The sequence below is a fragment of the Chanodichthys erythropterus genome, chromosome 4 (assembly GCF_024489055.1).
Source record: "Chanodichthys erythropterus isolate Z2021 chromosome 4, ASM2448905v1, whole genome shotgun sequence".
In the NCBI taxonomy this organism is placed as follows: domain Eukaryota; kingdom Metazoa; phylum Chordata; class Actinopteri; order Cypriniformes; family Xenocyprididae; genus Chanodichthys; species Chanodichthys erythropterus.
The window spans coordinates 8,449,612-8,469,246 of NC_090224.1; the positions used below are offsets into that span (position 1 = coordinate 8,449,612).

At 45.4% G+C, this 19,635-nt stretch overlaps 1 protein-coding gene across 2 annotated transcripts in view; it reads left to right on the top strand.

Moving 5' to 3' along the window:
- The first annotated feature begins 436 nt into the window (after positions 1-436).
- fmn1 (formin 1) overlaps positions 437-19,635 on the top strand; it is a 38,789-nt gene continuing 19,590 nt past the window's right edge. Inside the window, exons 1-11 of one of the 2 annotated variants that reach the window (XM_067383948.1) lie at positions 437-3,146; positions 3,467-3,572; positions 4,740-4,801; positions 5,106-5,776; positions 7,674-7,815; positions 8,613-8,700; positions 9,257-9,318; positions 9,987-10,075; positions 16,109-16,238; positions 16,448-16,594; positions 16,741-16,800. In XM_067383948.1, the coding sequence (XP_067240049.1) occupies positions 1,203-3,146; positions 3,467-3,572; positions 4,740-4,801; positions 5,106-5,776; positions 7,674-7,815; positions 8,613-8,700; positions 9,257-9,318; positions 9,987-10,075; positions 16,109-16,238; positions 16,448-16,594; positions 16,741-16,800 (3,501 nt within the window). In that variant the 5' untranslated portion in view covers positions 437-1,202. The remainder of the gene's footprint in view (positions 3,147-3,466; positions 3,573-4,739; positions 4,802-5,105; positions 5,777-7,673; positions 7,816-8,612; positions 8,701-9,256; positions 9,319-9,986; positions 10,076-16,108; positions 16,239-16,447; positions 16,595-16,740; positions 16,801-19,635) is intronic. The other variant, XM_067383949.1, reaches the window with a different exon arrangement.

The following is a 19,635-nucleotide window of genomic DNA, read 5'->3' on the forward strand; positions in this document are numbered from 1 at the left end:
ACAAACAAAGTGAAGAAGATGAAATCATCATTGTCCCACATGTCTCTCCTGACCATGATCTCACTGTGAGTATTAGTATTTATTTTTGACAGACTTTCAGTGAACCATTATTGTGTGTTACTTTATACATTGATGTATATATGTCACAAAAAACAGTATTTAGGAAAAAACTATAATATATATTTTCATGTGATGTAAAAATGTATATTTATTATTATTAGGTCTATTATTTAAAACATACTAAAGAATCTCTATTTACATTGTTCTCTCCTTGTGGATTACTGTAGTAAATACATACCTGTGATGGTTTCAGGAACAGTCTCTACAAACAAAACCATAGGTGACAAAACAAGGATGTAGGAGGGGTTAACAGGTTAATCGTGGTGATAATGTGATGTTATCTAGTGTGAAGTGGACAGAAGGAGATATCCAGCCATACACATGCACTGAAGCAGGATAGACTGTCTTGACTGGACAGTTACTCTTACTGGAGTTTTGTTTGCTCTACTGGGTGTGGTACTGGATGCTACTTCTTCCTCATGGATGACTGAGAGTGGGACCACAAATCCTGTCATGTGGCAGAAAATAAGTGGGTGGAGCGCTCGCTGCCTGTATGCGTAACTCAGGATTTAATGTTTTGGCGTCTGCACATTGTGGATTAAGAGCAAGTAGACATTACAAAATCCAACATGGAAAAGAAAGTAAAAGCGGGATAAAGGGAGCAAGCTGCATGCTGGCACTATTTGGAATGTCGTTGCGGAATGTTTTTCTTCCATTTCTTCAGCACTCCTGTAATGAGAGTCTGAGAACAACATCTTTGGTCTTTAATGCACATTTTTCTGGCATGCATGATTCTGGAAACTTCATGTAAGGACAACATATTACCAAAAACATTAGACATTAGACTTAAACCAACCTCAAATTATTTTAGTGAAATTGAACAGTTTTTCAATCCAGTAGAAGACAATAAATGGAACTTACTCAATGGTTGTTCAGCACAAGGGCTGGAAATTCAAGTTTTGGTGAATGGACTTGGGAAGGCTAGTGGAACGAACGTAGAATTTTTGTTACTGTAAACATAGACACATGAGTTTTAACTATAGTTTGAATTTTGACTTTGTTTTTGGTTTTAATCACTTGTGAAATATGCTTGTTTGAATACAGACTAAACTTAAAGACACTGTAAAACATACTGGAAGGAAATGGAGAGTAAGCCCATCAATACGTTTTTTGACAAATTAACAAACCTTTTTACTCACCATGAAAAACATGAACTCCGAACACTGACTGAGGAGAGTCCAGATGTGACTTCTTTTTGCTCTTTGACAGAAGAAGGACTTAATGGTCAACAAAAAGGTGTTCAAAGGCAGGATGATTTCGATGATCAAGGGGAGGATTTTGCTATAATTGTTAAGATTTTACATACAAATGCTGAGGAAGACAGGACAAAGGACCAAATCAACAGATCAGAGCATCAGAATGTTAATGAAATAGATTTTTCTTCAGAAAAGGAGGAAGTGGACTTAGACCTCAATGTTATGCACCAGAGAGATCATTACAATAAAACATCAGTAGTGCGCCAGACTGACCAGGATGTAACAGATGGTCAAGCTGACACACCGTCTAAATCACTTAGCGACGTCTCAGCCTGTGACAGTGCTAACAGACTGGACAAACAACTTGAGGATCCAGCAGTCGGTACAGTGGATAATACAGAACCTGTTTTCAGAGAAGGATCTTTAGACAGTGATCAAGAGTTTGTTTCAAAAAGCAATAATAAGGAAACGGTTGTTATGGAATTAGATATCTCCAGCAATGAGGAGCTGTTTGTTGAGGAACAACCATTGAAGGACAAAGTCTGTCAGGACGTCCCTACCGATACTCAAAGCAGAAATAATCTGACTGAATTTTTAATAACAGATTCTTTGAATTCATCCACAAATAACAATAATGACATTTCAATGCAAAGTCACCAGGAAGTATCTGCTTCTGAGAGCAAAATAGAGTCTGATGGAAATCTTCAAAACACTGCAGATGTTCCAGAGGTAGCCAAAGCTGGTGTAAATGAACAAATTCTGACTAACTACAGGGCATCTACAAACATGGACATTCAGGCCACATTAGCACATTGTGAAGTTCATAGTCTCGCTGATAAAAAGGTTCTTTCCTCAAACTCACCTTTGAAGGCCAAAACTGTGGTCATCACCATTACACGTGTTGAAGCTCTTTCTGCAGGATCATGTGATGATACTGAAAAGATCCATCTGAGGGATGAAACTGCAGGTAGTCAAGCTATATTCAATGGAAGCAGCACAAGTTCAGACAGCAATATTGTGGAGATCCATCCACCTACCTCAAGTCAGGAGAACCAAATAAGACATTTTGAGACTGGAGGTGTGATTATAGAATGTTCTGACATCTGTGACACTGAAGAACAAAGTTCCAGTTTGTCTGAGCTAGATAATAAGACTAATTCAGAACCAGAACCAGTTCCTTCAGTCATCCAGGTGGAGACGAAACTGCATACCGAGGGAGAAATGAAGAGAAATGAGGACGAAATAATACAAGACACTGTGTTAGATACAGATTCATCTTCCACTGAGAAGAACACAGACGACCAAACCATACTCTACCCCACTACAGTAAAAGAGAAACCGCTCCAACTGGCGTCCCTCTTCACAGGGCTGCTCAGCCCCAAAAAAGAAGCACTTGAGGAAAAAGAAACTACAGAGCACCCTGCCAAACGACTTTTTAGTGATCAGTCTAACAAGAAAGAAGTCAAGGGAGACTTCCTGGAACAGCTTACCCAATTCCTCAGCAAGGGGGAAGGGAAGAGAAAGCAAGAGAGCATGTCAAGCCCCCCACTGTCTCCAATCGGTCAGGAACCTGCAGAAAAGCCAGAAACAAATGTAGAGGAGCCTGGCATTTCCCATTCTGAAGAAACAAACAAATCTGCAAATGCAGAGACAGCCTTAGGTGCATTGAAGGCTTTCTTCACAGTTAAAACTGCCAAGAAGGAGACTTCAAATCGCATGGACCTGGACACTGTAAAGAAGAAGATCAACAGGGACAAAGATGTCCTCAGAGCTTTCTTTGACAGGACCTCAAGCAAGTCTCCAGACAACAAAGAAACTACGGATTCTAAAGTATGAAGTGATGATTGCATTCATTGGTGGCATCTCAGTATCAATACATAAAGTTTATATGAAAAGTCTTCGTTTATGTGCATCTAAAAATGTAATTATTTTATTTTATTCATACTTCTGCCAGGTCATGGGGGTGCAGCATCTTGATTATTTTATTTCATTTTATTTGTTTTATTAATCCATCTGCAGGTTCATGGGAATGCTGCATCCTTTTTTATTTTATTTTATTTTATTTTATTTTATTTTATTTTATTAGGCCCTTTAATTCAACATATTTTAACAGTATAATGCACTTTAATTGTTACTCTGTTGTGTCTTAGACTGAAGTGAGTGAGGAGCACACCCCAAAGCGACTTCAGACTGTCTGGCCTCCACCAAAACCGAAAAATGAGGAGGAGAAGATTGGTCTAAAATACACGGAAGCTGGTAAGGGCTTATTGTATAAGTAGCAAAAAAAGTGTAAATGTTTGCTCTGATTCAAATATTTGCCTTTGTATCTAATGGAACAACACTGTCCAAACAAATTCCAATACATCTCCACCCTAAATCTAAATGTGTTCCTAAAGGGCAGTTCTGCAGATGAAATAACTTACTTTGGATACAATGTCAAAGTGTTTGTTAATTGAAAGAATATTTGTTTTCTCAGTAATGCAATCATTATTCTTGCTGCATTGAAAACTGCATAAATGTTTACATTCAATACTATAGTTTTTATAATAAACCTTATTGACCATCCGTTGCATTGCCTGTATTGCAGTATCTTGTAGATTTAAAGGGTGTGCAGTCCTCAGACACACCTAAGTACACACACTCAGAGTGTTGTTGTCATATGTCTTAAATATACTTGAGGAAATTTGTTATCTTACATAAAAGTCAAATAGTTTTTCCCATGGTTGTCTGGAATCTAGACACTCTCAACACTGCCATCTATTGGAAAGTTTATATCTACTATATTTAATGGATATTAAGTTTGGGGTCAGTAAGATGAAAAAGAAAAGAGAAGAAAAAGAAATTAACACTTTTATTTAGTAAGGATGCATTAAATTGACCAAATCTGATGACACTGACAGTAAAGACATTTTTTAATGTTACAAAAGATTTTTATTTCAAATAAATGCTGTTCTTTTGAACTTCTTATATTCATCAAAGAATCCTGAAAAAATGTATCACTGTTTCCACAAAAATATTAAGCGGCACAACTGTTTTCAACATCGATAATAGAAGGTTTTCTTAATTTAAATTTAATTTAATAAAAAAATCAGCAAATTACAATGTTTTCTGAAGGATCATGTGATACTGAAGACTGGAGTAATGGTTGCTGAAAATTCAGATTTGCCATCACAGGAATAAATTACAGTATCAAATTGATTAAAATAGAAAAAAGTTATCTAAAATTGTAATAATATTTATTGTTATATAATATGCCTTGGTGAGCATAAAAGGCTTTTAAAAATTTAACGACCTCAAATGTTTGAATAGTAGTACATTTGTATATATTATAAGGTAAATCACTGTTTTATGTGGTTTCTGGCACTATTCAATAGGTTTTGTGGTATGTTTAGCCATAATGATGTCCTTGTTTTATGTTCTCAGAGCATCAGGCTGCTCTTCTGCAGCTAAAAAGAGAATGTAATAAAGAGGTGGAGAAGTTACAGGTGAGAAACTCAAGAACAGTATTTTACAACTGAATGGAAACAGTTTACTAATAGCATCAAGAATTTAAAACCTTTCTCAGGAAAAGTATGTTTCCAGAATCAGTGCTTTTACAAATGCATTGTAGTATGCAAAACACACTCAAGATTTCAAAGATTGGGTCATCTGCTAAATGTTTACATTTACTTTACATTATTCTTATCAAATTCGTAGACATTTTTTATGAAATGTTACACCTTTTCACCAGTTCATGTATTCCCTTGGAAAATATATACTGCATATTGTTGTTTGGACTCTTTAATACAGGCCGACTTCAAACTTGAGCTCTTCCAGTTACAAAAGAAAAACGAAGAGGATCTGTCCAGACTAGCGGCAACCGTTGCAAGCTTACAAAGAGAGAAAGACAAAGATCTTCACAGAGATCACAGAGACGTTGCCGTATCCACTGAAGACAACATCAAAACACGCACCTTCCACTCTGTATGCATTCAGACAGACAGAGAGACATTCATCAGGTCTGAGGAGGCCAAGGAAGCACAGAGCAGGAGTCTTGACCCCCTGCCTAAAAATGCTGATGTCAACTCAACAAAAAACTTTACTGGCAGACAAAAGACAGTTCCTCCTCCAGCTGCCCCACCTGTATCACCTCAGTTACAGATGGATAGAAACAAGATTCCACCTCCACCTCCTCCTCCTCCTCCTCCCCCTGGCCCTTGTACCCCTAATATACCTCCACTTCCTGCTCCGCCACTGGATAATCCAGGAAGTGTGCCTCCTCCACCTCCTCCGCCACCTCCACCCATGACAGGATGTGGTCTTCCACCGCCACCACCCCTCCACTCTACCTCTAATCCCCCTTTTGGAGTTGGTATCTTCCTCAGTACAGCAGTAGACAATCCTCCTCGCAAACCTTCAGTGGAGCCAGTCTGTCCAATGAAACCTCTCTACTGGACACGAATACAGATTCAAGATAACAGGTATCTCTCATCACCTTATCTCATGTTTTAATTGAAACAGGCCATTTACTAGATTAGATCTTACTACAAACCAAGTAAAAATGACTGGCGGGCAATGGAGGAAAGCATTGTTTTGCCCTCCAGGGGGCGTTCCCCTCAGGGCGTGACGTCACATTAAAACCATCAATAGACATCAATGACGCTCTTCACAGAGAGCTTACATAGGTCCGCTAAAAGACGCCTGCTTTCAAACGCTTCCACTCCCGCTTTCAAAACGAGAAGAGTCTGGTTGTAGACCATGGGCAAGTGGAGCTCTACACTCGAACAGGAAATAAGTCACCTCCACTTGTGTTTTATTAACATCTACACCTACCCCAACCCTAAACCTACGCTTACAATAAGCTCCACTAGTGGAGGTGACGCATTTCCGTCCTTGAGTGGAGCTCCACTCGCCCCCCCAGGCTGTAGCCAATCGTTCAAAACACTTTCATATTCAAACACTTCCGTGTGCTTTCAAACGCTCCTGTGCCTTGATCATCGTAGCCAATCACAGACATATCTGATGAGTGCGTGAACACAACGGCCAATCAGAGGTGTTTACGAATCCACTTAACAGTGCTCAAAGTGTCACATTTTTTTAATTTCAGTACCGACTTGGTATCGCGGTCAGTACTTTTAACAACACTACTAGTAGGTAGTATGGCATAGTGTTTTATTATTATGTCTTATTCAAAAAATAAATAATATTTTAAGTCATTGCATGTGACAAAAAAACATAATAAACATAAAACATTACATATATAAAATTGTATAGAATTTATATTTATTTATATTTTATAGAAGGCCCCTTAATGACTATGTCAAGGTTAATAATATCATGGTCAAATAATGTCATAAAGGCTAAATAAAACATCTGATCATTCATCACTAGTGATCATTGAAGATATCGTGATAAAGGGTTTAGCCACTGACACAGTGTTGTTTTAGGATTATTTAAATAGTATTATAGTATTTATTAATATTTTGAAATAGCTTATATTTTTATCATTTTTATTTTAATATTTGTTTAAGTTTTGGTACTTTTGTTATGTGTTTTTTTTTATTATTTCTATTAGATTTATTTATTTTTATTTCAGTTATAGATAGTTTTAGATAACAATAACAACACTGATCACAATTTGCTTTTAAATAGATAAGTACTTTAAACTAAAAAAAAAAACAGCATATCATCCCACTCTACCTGTATTCACCCTGCCATATAAACAAAATTTCCATTGTTCCTCAATCAAAAGTTTCCTCAAACACGCAATGTATGTCCACAAGTGATGCTGACATTTTCAACTCTCCCTCATCAGACCTCATGGGAAGTTTAAGACAGACCACTGCAGACATTTGTCTGCATGAGGGGCCAGCCACAGGCTGAGCGGCAGTCTTTCCAGGACCTCTAGTGGCGGTGTGGATTTCTGTGGGATTCAGCTCCCCGGCCACCTCTGTGCTGTTGCAATGTTATTTGACTCCTCATGAAAGCTTTCTGCTCTCTTCGTGAGCATTTTGTCAAGCCAAAGCCGAACCCAGTCAAGCTTAGCTATGCGCCGTCGTCCTGGCTCCTTAATTATTTTTATGGGAGAGAAAATTTAGCAAGTCAGATTACTAACATTCTGCTCCTGTTGATTTTCCTTTTCCTGCCTTCTGGCATGGTTGCTCAGCAACAGTAAATAACTCGTGTAACTCATGTAACGTGGCTTTTACAGATGCCAGTGTTAGGAAAGGCTTTGGTTGGTGGACTGTACTATGATTTTGATCTCGATAAGCATTAGACTGAACAGAAACTGTCGAAACGGCAAAAAGTGAAGAAAAAAATTGTGAAGAAAATTAAGAAAAATAAAATCTCTCCACATGTCTTTCTGTCTTTTCTTAGGAATGATATGCTATGGAGTTCCCTGGAAGAGCCACAGATAATAAACACCAATGAGTTTGCGGAACTGTTTGCTAAAGCCACTTCGCCCACCAAAAGAAAGCCCCTATCTGAAGCCTATGAGAAGAAAACCAAAGCCAGGAAGGTACCGCTCTTCCCTGAAGACGAGAAAAATTACATGAAGTATAGGGGATCTTATTCTGAATGGCAGTCCCATTCATCTTATACACATGCTTTTTGCCTTTTTATATCTATATAGCAAAAGCAGTTTGCTACACATTTATATAGTAAATGCAAGGTTGTGGGTTTGATTCAGTTCATTTAAAAATGCTCTGTTAGTCGCTTTGGATAAAAGCATCTGCTAAAATGCATAAATGTTGTTCATGGCTCAGTAAGTTTAAAATGTTCAGATTTGATTAGTGTCCACTAGGTGGAGCACTTTTCAATACTTCCAAATTATATGTATGCCTGGAAGAGTAGCACAACTGATGCATTCATCCATTCACCTCTGCTAATTACTTTTCTTATACAGAAACATCATTTGTCAGGTGCAGTCACTTTATAGAAAATCCACTGATCTGATGCAAATGCTTATGCGTAATATCTGGATCCCACAAATGCCTCTACAATAGCCTTTGAAATTGATATAATTATATTGAAAATGAGGATAATTTGAAATAAATGAATCTGTTTATGAAATGTGATCATGCCATTGTTACCTTTGGCAGGCGGATTTTATAATGGAGGTTTGGAATTTCCCATAGTTTCTTTTGTTATTTGTTCGTTCCACTTTTGCATAATACAAGAATGAGTCTTTACAACATTGTATTCATATGGTGGTATAAGCAGAAGGTCAAAGTCATTTGGAAATGTGGGTTGTCTTGTGAATTTGGATTTTTTTTTATTTATTTTTTTATTATCATTACTGTTGAACTTTTTTAGGTCATTAAATTACTGGATGGCAAGCGCTCTCAGGCTGTGGGCATCTTAATCTCAAGTCTCCACCTAGAGATGAAGGACATCCAGCAAGGTAAATCACATTGAACAGCCTCATATAGTGAGAAATGCTCGACCACCAGCTTAGCAGAGTGTCATTTTATTCTGTCCAGACTAATTTTGCCTCCACTAATAATAAACAGACATGTTAAATGATACATATTTGTGTGGCCTGGATAGTGAAAGGCAAGCTAAGACATGATGTTGAAATAATTCTGTATATAGAGACATATCTTGCAACAGTGTGATTGGCTCCAGCTCTTATCAAGGATAAATTGGCTGTATGTTTGTTAAATAAACTTGTCTTGCGGTTTACCACTAGAAATATTCTTTCGCATGTATATCAGCCTCACTTACTAAACGTATACTTTTCACATTGACAGTCTTGAATTCATCACAGCTTGCCTTAACAGAGTCAGACAGGCAGATGTTTTTGATGATTACAGTAAATTGAGCTGTGACTGGGGGGGGGGGAAAGCTCTCAAATACATATTTAGACTTTTACATTCACATATCACATCCATGACACACATATGTCCAATAACTAATCAGTATTCTTGTCTAGAGACTAATACTTTTTCATTACACAGCTGTTTTGAATCTGGACAATTCTGTGGTTGACTTGGATGCTATTGAAGCCATGTACGAAAATGTAAGTATCCTGCCATATTGGACACTTACTTATGTACAGGCCCATACTAAATCCTTGTCTCCGATTTGCATTCACAAAGTTCTACACATTTGCACCCATTGCATTTTTTCTCCTTTTCAAATAGTAAAAATGGAGGTTACGATAAGGCGCTTACAATGGAAGTGAATGAGGCCACTTTTTAGAGGAGTAAGAAATGTAGAGATTATAATTGTTTATAAAGCAATTTATTATTTATTATTCTATTATTGAGCTGTAAAGTTATTTAAATCATAATTTGTACAGTCATTTTAGGGTTTATGAGTTGTCATGGTAAAAAAGTTGGATGTAAACTTTACACAGAAAAAGTTAAAAAGCGTTTTTTTTTTCACACTAAAATCACATATTTTGTTTAATTTTTGTGGCTATGCTATTGAAATAGTGAGTATTTAATGTTTACAGATTAGCCCTATTAACTTCCATTGTAAGTGTCTCACAACAACCCTCACCTTTCACCCCAAAATCACTTCAGAAAATGCACAAAAAGTCTGCAGACTCTGTATCACCCTTCTTGTCTCTCTAGTTCCAGTTCCAACATAACTAAATAATTGATAGTCCTTTGTGGTTTCATAAGTTTATGTGTGTATCATTGGTCAGTTTTCATATGAATGCGTCTGTTCTGTTTCTCCCAGAGAGCTCAGCCTGAGGAGTTAGAGAAGATTAAGAAACACTATGAAACCTCAGACGAGGAGCAGGTCAAACTACTGGACAAGCCTGAACAGTGAGATATTCCAGAAACACAGCAGATAACGTACTCGGTTACTAACGTAACCTCGGTTCCCTGAGATACGGAACGAGTACTGCGTATGGGGAAAGGTCTCCCTTTTTCCCCGCTGCTGAAGCCTTTTTCAATAACGCAGTGTAACTGCACCGTCATTGGTTCACTCATAGACAAGTTGTTGAACCAATGGCGGCGCGGCATAGCTGCGCGGCCTATGGCGACAAAGCGCGCGAATATTCCCGCCGAAATGGGCGGGGTATAGGGCTATATAAGCAGGCGTTTCGCCATAGGATTTCAGTGTCAATCGACTGAAGCGACGACCCTGAGCCGCAGCCTCGTGGCACGGCAAGTGACGCAGTACTCGTTCCGTATCTCAGGGAACCGAGGTTACGTTAGTAACCGAGTACGTTCCCCTTTCGATACTTCACTCGTACTGCGTATGGGGAACGAATTCAACCACGCCGTGCCACGGCTGGGAACGATATAGCTTGCATTTGGCCACCCAGAGGGGGGCAAAAAGGACAAGCGGAGGCAAAGCCTAACCGAACCCATGGTTACACTGAAGGAAGATACTTCCTATGGTGGCGTGAAGCGGGACCTGTTGGAAGCCGCTAATCACACCGACAGGACCCGAGCTTGTAAGGTCGGGACATCGAGGTGATAGAACCTGACAAAGGTGGACGGCGAAGACCAGCCGGCCGCCTCACAGATGTCTTGGATGGAAACTCCGTTGGACCAAGCCCACGAGGAAGCCATTCCTCTAGTGGAGTGGGCCCTGACTCCTATGGGGCAATTAGTGCCCAGTGAGGAGTAGCACAGGTTAATAGCATCCACTATCCAACGGGAAATGCGTTGTTTCGAGACCGGAGACCCTTTGGTGCGGCCGCCAAAACAAACAAAGAGCTGATCCGACAGTCTGAAAGACTGTGATCGGTCTATGTAGGTCCTCAATGCCCTGACTGGGCAGAGTAGCTGCAGCTCTGGTTCGTCCGCCGAGGGAGGAAGAGCAGAGAGCGAGATGACCTGAGCTCTAAACGGAGTTGAGAGCACTTTAGGGACGTAGCCATGCCTAGGTTTCAGAACGACCTTAGAGTCACCAGGCCCGAATTCGAGGCATGCAGGGTTCACAGAGAGGGCCTGCAAATCGCCAACACGCTTTACCGATGCTAGTGCTAGTAGCAGAGCGGTTTTTAGTGTTAGGGGCCTGAGGTCGGCTGAACCCATTGGTTCAAATGGGGCTCCTTTCAAGGCCCTGAGGACCAACGAGAGGTCCCAGGAGGGAATAGTGAGAGGGCGAGGAGGATTCAAACGCCTAGCACCTCTCAAAAACGGATCACGAGCCCGTTTCGTCCCACCGATTGGCCAGCAATAGGAGCGTGGAACGCTGCAATGGCTGCTACGTAAACCTTAAGCGTGGAAGGGGAGCGCCCCATTTCCAAGCGTTCTTGGAGGAAAGACAGTATGGAAGATACGTCACTCTCCACAGGGTCTATGTTGCGTGTTGAACACCAATCAACAAAGACTGACCACTTCTGGTCGTAGAGGCGCCTCGTAGATGGGGCTCTAGCCTGAGAAATGGTATTTAGGACGTCCTCGGGGAGGCTAGTCGGCTCCCATCGAGGGACCAGAGGTGCAGAGCCCAGAGCTGCGGCTGTGGGTGCCAGATTGTTCTGTTTGCCTGAGAGAGGAGGTCCCGTCTCAGGGGAATCGGCCACGGGGCTCTTAGAGAGAGCCTGAATAGCTCTGAGGACCAAACCTGGTTCCTCCAGAGCGGGGCCACCAGAAGGACTCTGTGCTGGTCTTCTCTGATACGCCTGATGACCTGGGGGATCAGTGCGATCGGAGGGAAAGCATAAAGGAGCGTGCTGGGCCATGTGTGGGCCAGAGCATCTACTTCCTTCGAGAAAAATGTTGGGCAATGAGAGTTGTCTTCTGAGGCGAAGAGGTCTACCTCTGCCTTCCCGAAGAACTCCCAGATCGTGAGGACCACTTGGGGGTGGAGCATCCACTCGTCGGAGGGGATGTTGCTCCGTGACAACATGTCCGCACCCAGATTGTTCCTGCCAGGAACATGAGTCGCTCTGAGCGACTGAAGCCTCGGAAGAGCCCATTCCAGCAGTCGTTTCGCCAGAGCGCATAAGCGGCTGGACGAAAGACCGCCTTGGTGGTTCAGGTATGACACCACCGTCATACTGTCTGACCGAACTAGAACATGACGTCCCGTCAAGTAAGCCTGAAAGAACTGAAGGGCTTTCATCACTGCTAGCATCTCTAGACAGTTGATGTGTAGATGGCTTTCCTCGTGGCTCCACGAGCCGAAGGCCGGTCTGCCCTCGCACACAGCGCCCCAGCCCAAGTTGGAGGCGTCTGTTGAGAGCACCGTCCTCCGTGAGACCGCCTGTAAGGGGACTCCGCGTTGGAACCATACTGGATCCATCCAAGGTTTCAGGGCTAGAAGACAGGCCCGATTGACCTTGAGACATAGGCGGCCGTGCCGCCATGCGCTGGGAGGAACCCGGAACTTCAACCAGTACTGAAGAGGCCGCATCCGAAGAAGGCCTAGCTGCAGCACCGGGGAGGCGGAAGCCATCAGCCCTAGCAGCCTCTGGAAAAACTTCAGAGGGAGATAGGCTTTGTTCGTGACAGATGCCGTGAGCTGCTGAATTGCCAGGGCGCGCTCTGGCGAGACTACTGCCGTCATACGGACCGAGTCGAAAACTGCTCCCAGAAACGAAATTCGTTGAGTGGGGCATAGCGAGCTCTTGGCTAAGTTGACCCTGAGACCCAGGCATTGTAGATGGCTGAGGAGCACGGATCTGTGGCGTTCCAGCTCGTCTCGCGAACGGGCTAAGATGAGCCAGTCGTCGAGGTAATTCAGAACCCGGATTCCCATCTGTCTCAGAGGGGAAAGCGCCGCGTCCATGCACTTGGTGAAAGTGCGGGGAGCCAGAGACAGCCCGAAGGGCAGGACCGTATATTGGTATGCCACCCCTTCGTATGCGAATCTCAAGAATCGTCTGTGACGGGGGCTATCTGGATGTGAAAATACGCATCCTTCAGGTCCAGCGAGCAGAACCAGTCCTCGGGGCAAATGTGCGCGAGGATCTGCTTCAGCGTCAGCATTTTGAACTTCCGTCTCATGAGGGAGTGATTCAAAAGCCTGAGGTCTAGGATGGGTCTGAGACCGCCATCCTTTTTGGGGACCAGAAAGTAGCGGCTGTAAAAGCCTGTCTCGCTCTCTGACGGAGGAACCATTTCCACAGCTCCTTTTTCCAGCAACGACATGACTTCGGCCCGGAGGACATGAGCGTCGTCCGGATTGACCGATGTTTGAAGCACCCCGGCGAAGCGGGGGGCCGTCGTGCAAACTGGAGCGAGTAGCCCTGGTTTACGATCCCCATGACCCATTCTGACACATCGGGGATGGCCTGCCAGGCCTCGGCCCGAGTGGCTAGGGGTTGAATAATGTTGGGTGACAGACCGCCGTTGAGAGGGTCGTACACCGCGAGGGGTGGAAGAGGAAATTTGCTCTTTTTGTGATGAGGTAAAAATTTGTCCGCCGTGAAAACGGCGTTTGGAGTGGGCGCAACAGGTGTGGGCCCAGCTGTCACTTGGAGTATGTTTCCCACGCCCGGAAATAAACGAGGCGGAGGGGAAATTACCCGTGGGAGCTTTTGGGGTGGTCCGGTCGTAACGGGACGGTCCCCCATCCTCTTCCTGTCCGACGAATCAGGACGACTTCGGAGGCACCGGGTCCAGCACAATCCTGGGCCGGGGTCCCTGGCGCCTCGGGAAGGGAGGGCGCTTCGCAGGGCGCGAGCGCTGGCGATGCTCCTGGGGCGGCGCTGCCTGTGTTGCAGGTGGGGCTGGTTTGTTCTGCTGAGCCGGCGCAGTCCTGGGGCGGCTAGACGCAGAAGCGGAGCTGGAGCGCTTAGGCAAGAAATGCCTCATAGCCTGAGACGATTTCTGCGCGGCAGTAAAGCGCTCAGTGAAGCCATCCACTGCAGGCCAGAAGGCGAGACCGGGGCGTCTAAGAAGGCCGTCTTGTCTAGGTCTTTGATCTCCGTTAGGTTGAGCCACAGGTGGCGCTCCAACACGACCAGGCTGGCCATGGAACGACCGATGGCCTGGGCCGTAGCCTTCGTAGCTCGCAGGGCAAGATCCGTGGCGCTGCGGAGATCTTTGAAGGCTGGCGCGTCGATTCCAGACTCATCCAGAGAGCGGAGGAGTTTGGCCTGGAATGCTTGAAATATGGCCATGGTGTGGAGCGCAGAGGCAGCTTGGCCCGCCGAGGTGTAAGCCCGTCCAGCCAGAGTAGAGGTGGTCCGACAGGGCTTGGAAGGAAGGGCCCTCTTCGTCTTCCAACCCACAGCCGCGGGAGGACAGAGGTGAGCAGCCACCGCTTCATCTAGGGGTGGCAAGCGCTCGTATCCCTTCTCCTCGGCGCCGTCGACGGCGGTGAGGGCGGAGCGGTGCGTAGTGTGGAGGCGGGCAGAGTAAGGAGCGCGCCACGACTTCGTCAGCTCTTCGTGGACCTCAGGAAAGAAGGGCGCTGAACGCTGGCGAGGTGCTTGGCGGCGGCCTGGCAGAAACCATTCGTCCAGGCGGCTGCGAGACGGCTCCTCTGGAGGGGCCCACTCGAGGTCCAGCTCTTCAACGGCTCTAGACAGGATGCGGAAGAGCTCGGCATCCATGCCCTGGCCATGCTCGATGGGTTCCAAGGGAGGCGGTGGAGCGGGGTCTTCCGGCTCGCCAGCCCATCCTTCCGCTTCGGAAGCCGCAAGAGACATGGAGTCGTCTTGTTCGTCGTCTGTTCCCCCGAATGAGACGAGGTCACTCGCTTCTGCGGAGGGACGCTGCTCAGGGCGAGAGAACAGAACTGGAGAGAGTTCCCTGGGAGGAGAGGGCGAGGCACGCGGGGGCTGGGCCGGCGTGAGCTCGCTCAACTCCTGGCGCTGAGTCGCTCTACCCCGCTGTCTTTTCCTCGCCGGACCGCGGGAGGAAGGAGACGGGAGGGCGCGAGCGGCGAGATCGCCCTCAGTGAAGAAGGCGACCCGCGAGCGCAGGGAAGCGAGACTCATACACTCGCAGTGCGGGCATGAGTCTCCAGCGAGCGCGCCGTCTGCGTGGGGCTTGCCCAGGCAAGCGACACACTCGCTGTGTCCATCGTCGTCGTGCAGGGGGCCCTGCAAGTACCACATGAGTGGCGGGGCATCGTGAGACGCCGCTGCCGTGAAAACGGCAATTGGGTGGCTCTTTTAGAGCGGCGAGGGCCGCGGAAGCTCTTAAAGCGGTGAAAACCGCTGGAAATCGCTCTTTTAGAGCGGCGTTTAAGCCGCGGATGAAGCTCTCAGGCGGCGCGCCGGATGGCGGCAGGGGACGCACAGGAAGCGGCCGGAAGCGGGAAGCGGGAGGCGGCGGCTCGGCGACGGCGCTAGAAGCTGCAGTCCGCGAGGGCGCCGGCGCTTTCTTCCACCGGCGAGTCCAGGCGAGTCCGCTGCGGGAGCCTCTTCAGACGGCGGCGAGAGCAGAAGGCGGCGAGCTTCTTCGGCTTCAGGCGGAGATCAGCGAAGAGAAGTAGATGTCGTCGCTGAAGGAGAAAACACTGAAATCCTATGGCGAAACGCCTGCTTATATAGCCCTATACCCCGCCCATTTCGGCGGGAATATTCGCGCGCTTTGTCGCCATAGGCCGCGCAGCTATGCCGCGCCGCCATTGGTTCAACAACTTGTCTATGAGTGAACCAATGACGGTGCAGTTACACTGCGTTATTGAAAAAGGCTTCAGCAGCGGGGAAAAAGGGAGACCTTTCCCCATACGCAGTACGAGTGAAGTATCGAAAGGGAACTCTCTTTTTCATGCATTTAGCGACTAGTGATACGTCAATTGTCACTTACAAGGGCACTTTCTATATGCACTTTGCAATGTATACTTCTCTAAGGTTCTTTAATTTGAGGACAAACGAAGAAAAAGTAGTGTTTTCATCACTACACAGTTAAGGTTGACAGATGTTCATTGCTTTTCCTTGACAGGTTCCTTTATGAACTCTCCCAGATCCCTGAGTTCTCCAGTCGAGTTCACTGTTTAATTTTTCAGTCGAAGTTCACTGACGCCGTTGCCTCCATACAGCGCAAGACCGAGATTATTCTCCACGTCTGCAAGGTACAAAGGCACTTTCAAAGGGGTCAGACCTCAGATATTATCAAACATTTGATAAAGTATCGACGCTGGCATTCTTAAGAGCAAAAAAACAGCTTAGGCAGCTGCGGTTTATTTGAGTGAGGTCTAAGTGCTTGCTTTGTTTCCAACATCTCCAACATCTCCATGTGATAAATGCACAAATAAATGTTGATGTGTCTTTTGTGTTTTAGTATCTGTTGGAGAATGATAGTGTGAAGGAGGTGATGGGACTGGTGCTTGCTCTGGGAAACTACATGAATGGAGGGAGCAGAGCTCGAGGACAGGCCGACGGCTTTGGGCTTGAGATTCTTCCCAAGCTTAAAGATGTCAAGAGCAGGGTAAAGATATTCTTCATTTCGTAAGCCCATGTTTGGCACTGTGAAGACACTATAGCCTCACACACTGAGCCTCAACATGATTTGTTCTTTCTGTTTGATAGCAGTTTGATGTACTTTTTTTGACATAATTCTCTATATATCTACAGGAAAATCAAATTAGTCTGTTGGACTACATTGTTTCCTATTATCTGCGTCATTTTGATGAGGTAAAGCATGAATGTAATCTTTCATATGCAATTTTTTATATGCACACAGCAGATCTATATCTGTTCACATTGTTTTCAGAGTCAGTAACGTGACTTATTTTTCGTCCTATATGAATTTTTATTTAATTTGATTCTTTTTAAATTATATTAAATTTTAATTTGAAAAATTACATTCACAGGAATAAATTACATTTTAAGGTCATGTGTGCACCAAAGCGTTTTTTCCAACGGCTAGCGTACTTTTCCAATTGTTTTCAATGAGAGCGCCGCATTTTTTTAAACGCTAGGAGCGTAACGAGGCGCTGAGCGTCTTTTTCACGCTCAAGCCCTGAGAGCTCGGGCGTTTTTTACTGGTCGCCTCGAGTTGAAGAATGTTCAACTTTGCGCTCATCACTGTCACTTTTTAGTCAGCCATCCAATCAGAGTGGAGGATGGGCGGGACAAACGATACCGACCAACTGTCACTACATTCTTGCTCAGTGTTGCCAAGTCTGAGGTTTTCCCGCAGAATTGGGTTACTTTTACCAAAGTCCCTTTAAGACAAGTCATTTCACTTGGCGGCCATCTTTGAAACGCCTCTTGGGCATCCTGGGCATCATGCAGCTCCTATCTCTTTGAATGGGGAAACATCAAATTCTCCAAAACTGTTCGCCAACCTTAAGATTAAATTTCATATTTGAAATCTAACAACAACCGGCTCATAAATTTAACTTCTAAACGCTTGAATCATGACAAAAAAACGTCTTGGGTTACGAGTGTAACCCTTGTTCCCTGAGTAAGGGAACGAGACGCTACGTCGGTGACGTGATGGGAATCCTCTGCATTTTTGTGTTCGTGAAGCACTATTGTATCTAACCAATGAGAGAACGCGACGTCAGAGGCGGGTGACGTCACGGACCGGAACCTATAAAGCATGCCCGGAAACAAAGAACGCTAGCTTCTGTAATATGTCTGAAGTAAGCGCTCCAGGCATGCTGGAGGTACGGCAACATGACGTAGCGTCTCGTTCCCTTACTCAGGGAACAAGGGTTACACTCGTAACCCAAGACGTTCCCTTTCGTGGGAACTATCGACGCTACGTCGGTGACGTGATGGGAACGCTGTCCCAACTACGCCGAGCCTCCAGGTGCCTGGCTACTATCTTGTAAAACCAAAGCACCCGGAGTTCTATTCACATTAAGATTATAAAATCTGATGAAGGTGTGCTGGGATGACCATCCAGCAGCACCACAAATGTCAGCCAAGGGAACCCCTGACATATGAGCTCTTGAAGCAGCCATACCTCTTGTTGAGTGTGCCCTAACATCCAAGGGGCACGGAAGCCCCAGGGCTTTATAAGACAAAGTGATGGCCTCAACCACCCACTTACTCATCCTTTGCTTGGACGCTGGGCCCCCTCGACTCGGGGACCCATAACATACAAACAGCTGATCTGATTTCCTCCACAGGGCAGCTCTGTGGACATATGCATCCAGCGCCCTCACAGGGCACAGCAAATTAAGTTCTTCCTGATCCGGATTAGTGAACGGAGGGGGATAAAAAGCCTCCAGAACAATAGGACCTGGGACCCTAGTGGGGACCTTAGGTACGTACCCAGGCCTTGTATGTAAAAAGGCCTTAACCATGCCTGGTGCAAACTCTAAACATGATGGTAGAACCGAAAGAGCTTGAAGGTCACCTATCCTTTTCAAGGATGAGATGGCCAATAAAAACACAGTCTTCAATGTGAGCATTTTATCTGACACATCTTCCAAAGGCTCGAAGGGCGCCTTAGCCAGCCCTTGTAACACAATGGCTAAGTCCCAGGTCGGAGATTTTTGGCGTACTGAAGGCCTCAACCTCAGTGCACCACGAAGGAAGCGAACAACTAAGGGGTCTCGACCTACCGAGACACCACCCATAGGAATGTGATAAGCTGAAATAGCAGCCACATACACTTTTAGTGTGGAATGAGTTAGGCCTTCTGAAAGCTTTTCTTGAAGGAACCGAAGCACACAGCTGATAGAACAATGGACAGGGTCTACCTTAAGATGACTACACCATGTAGAGAACACCTTCCACTTATACATATAAAGCTTCCTCGTAGACGGAGCTCTGGACTGAAGGATGGTCTCCACAACCTCGGTTGGGAGACCAGATTCTATGAGCCTTGCCCCCTCAGGGGCCAGGCCCACAGTTTCCACATTTCTGGACGGGGATGTAAAATCATGCCGCCCGCTTGGGACAGGAGATCCTGTCTGACTGGAAGCTCCAGAGGAGAGCCGTGAAGAAGCGATACTAGGTCCGCAAACCATATTCTCGTTGGCCAGAAAGGAGCCACCAATATCAGGTCTACCCCTTCCTGACGGACTTTGTCCAGAACCCCCGGGAGCAGAGAGACTGGGGGAAAAGCATACAGGCGTCGCCTCGGCCACGTCTGTAACATGGCATCCAACCCCAGAGGAGCTGGATGCCTCAGAGAGTACCACAGAGGGCATTGAGTTGACTCCTCTGAGGCAAAAAGATCGACTTCCGCTCGACCGAATGTTTTCCATATGAGCTCCACTACCTCTGAGTGAAGCTTCCATTCCCCCGGACTCGCGCTCTGCCTCGACAGAGCGTCCGCCCCCATATTCAAATACCCCGGAATATACGCCGCCCTTAGCGAGAGTAATTCCCCTTGGGTCCACAGGAGGATGTGACTGACCAGTTTGCATAGTGGACGAGACCTCAATCCCCCTTGGTGATTTATGTAGGAGACCACCGTAGTGTTGTCTGTCTGAACCAACACATGGTGGCCCCTCAGGTCGGGGAGGAAGTGCTTCAGAACCTGAAACACTGCCAGCATCTCCAGCC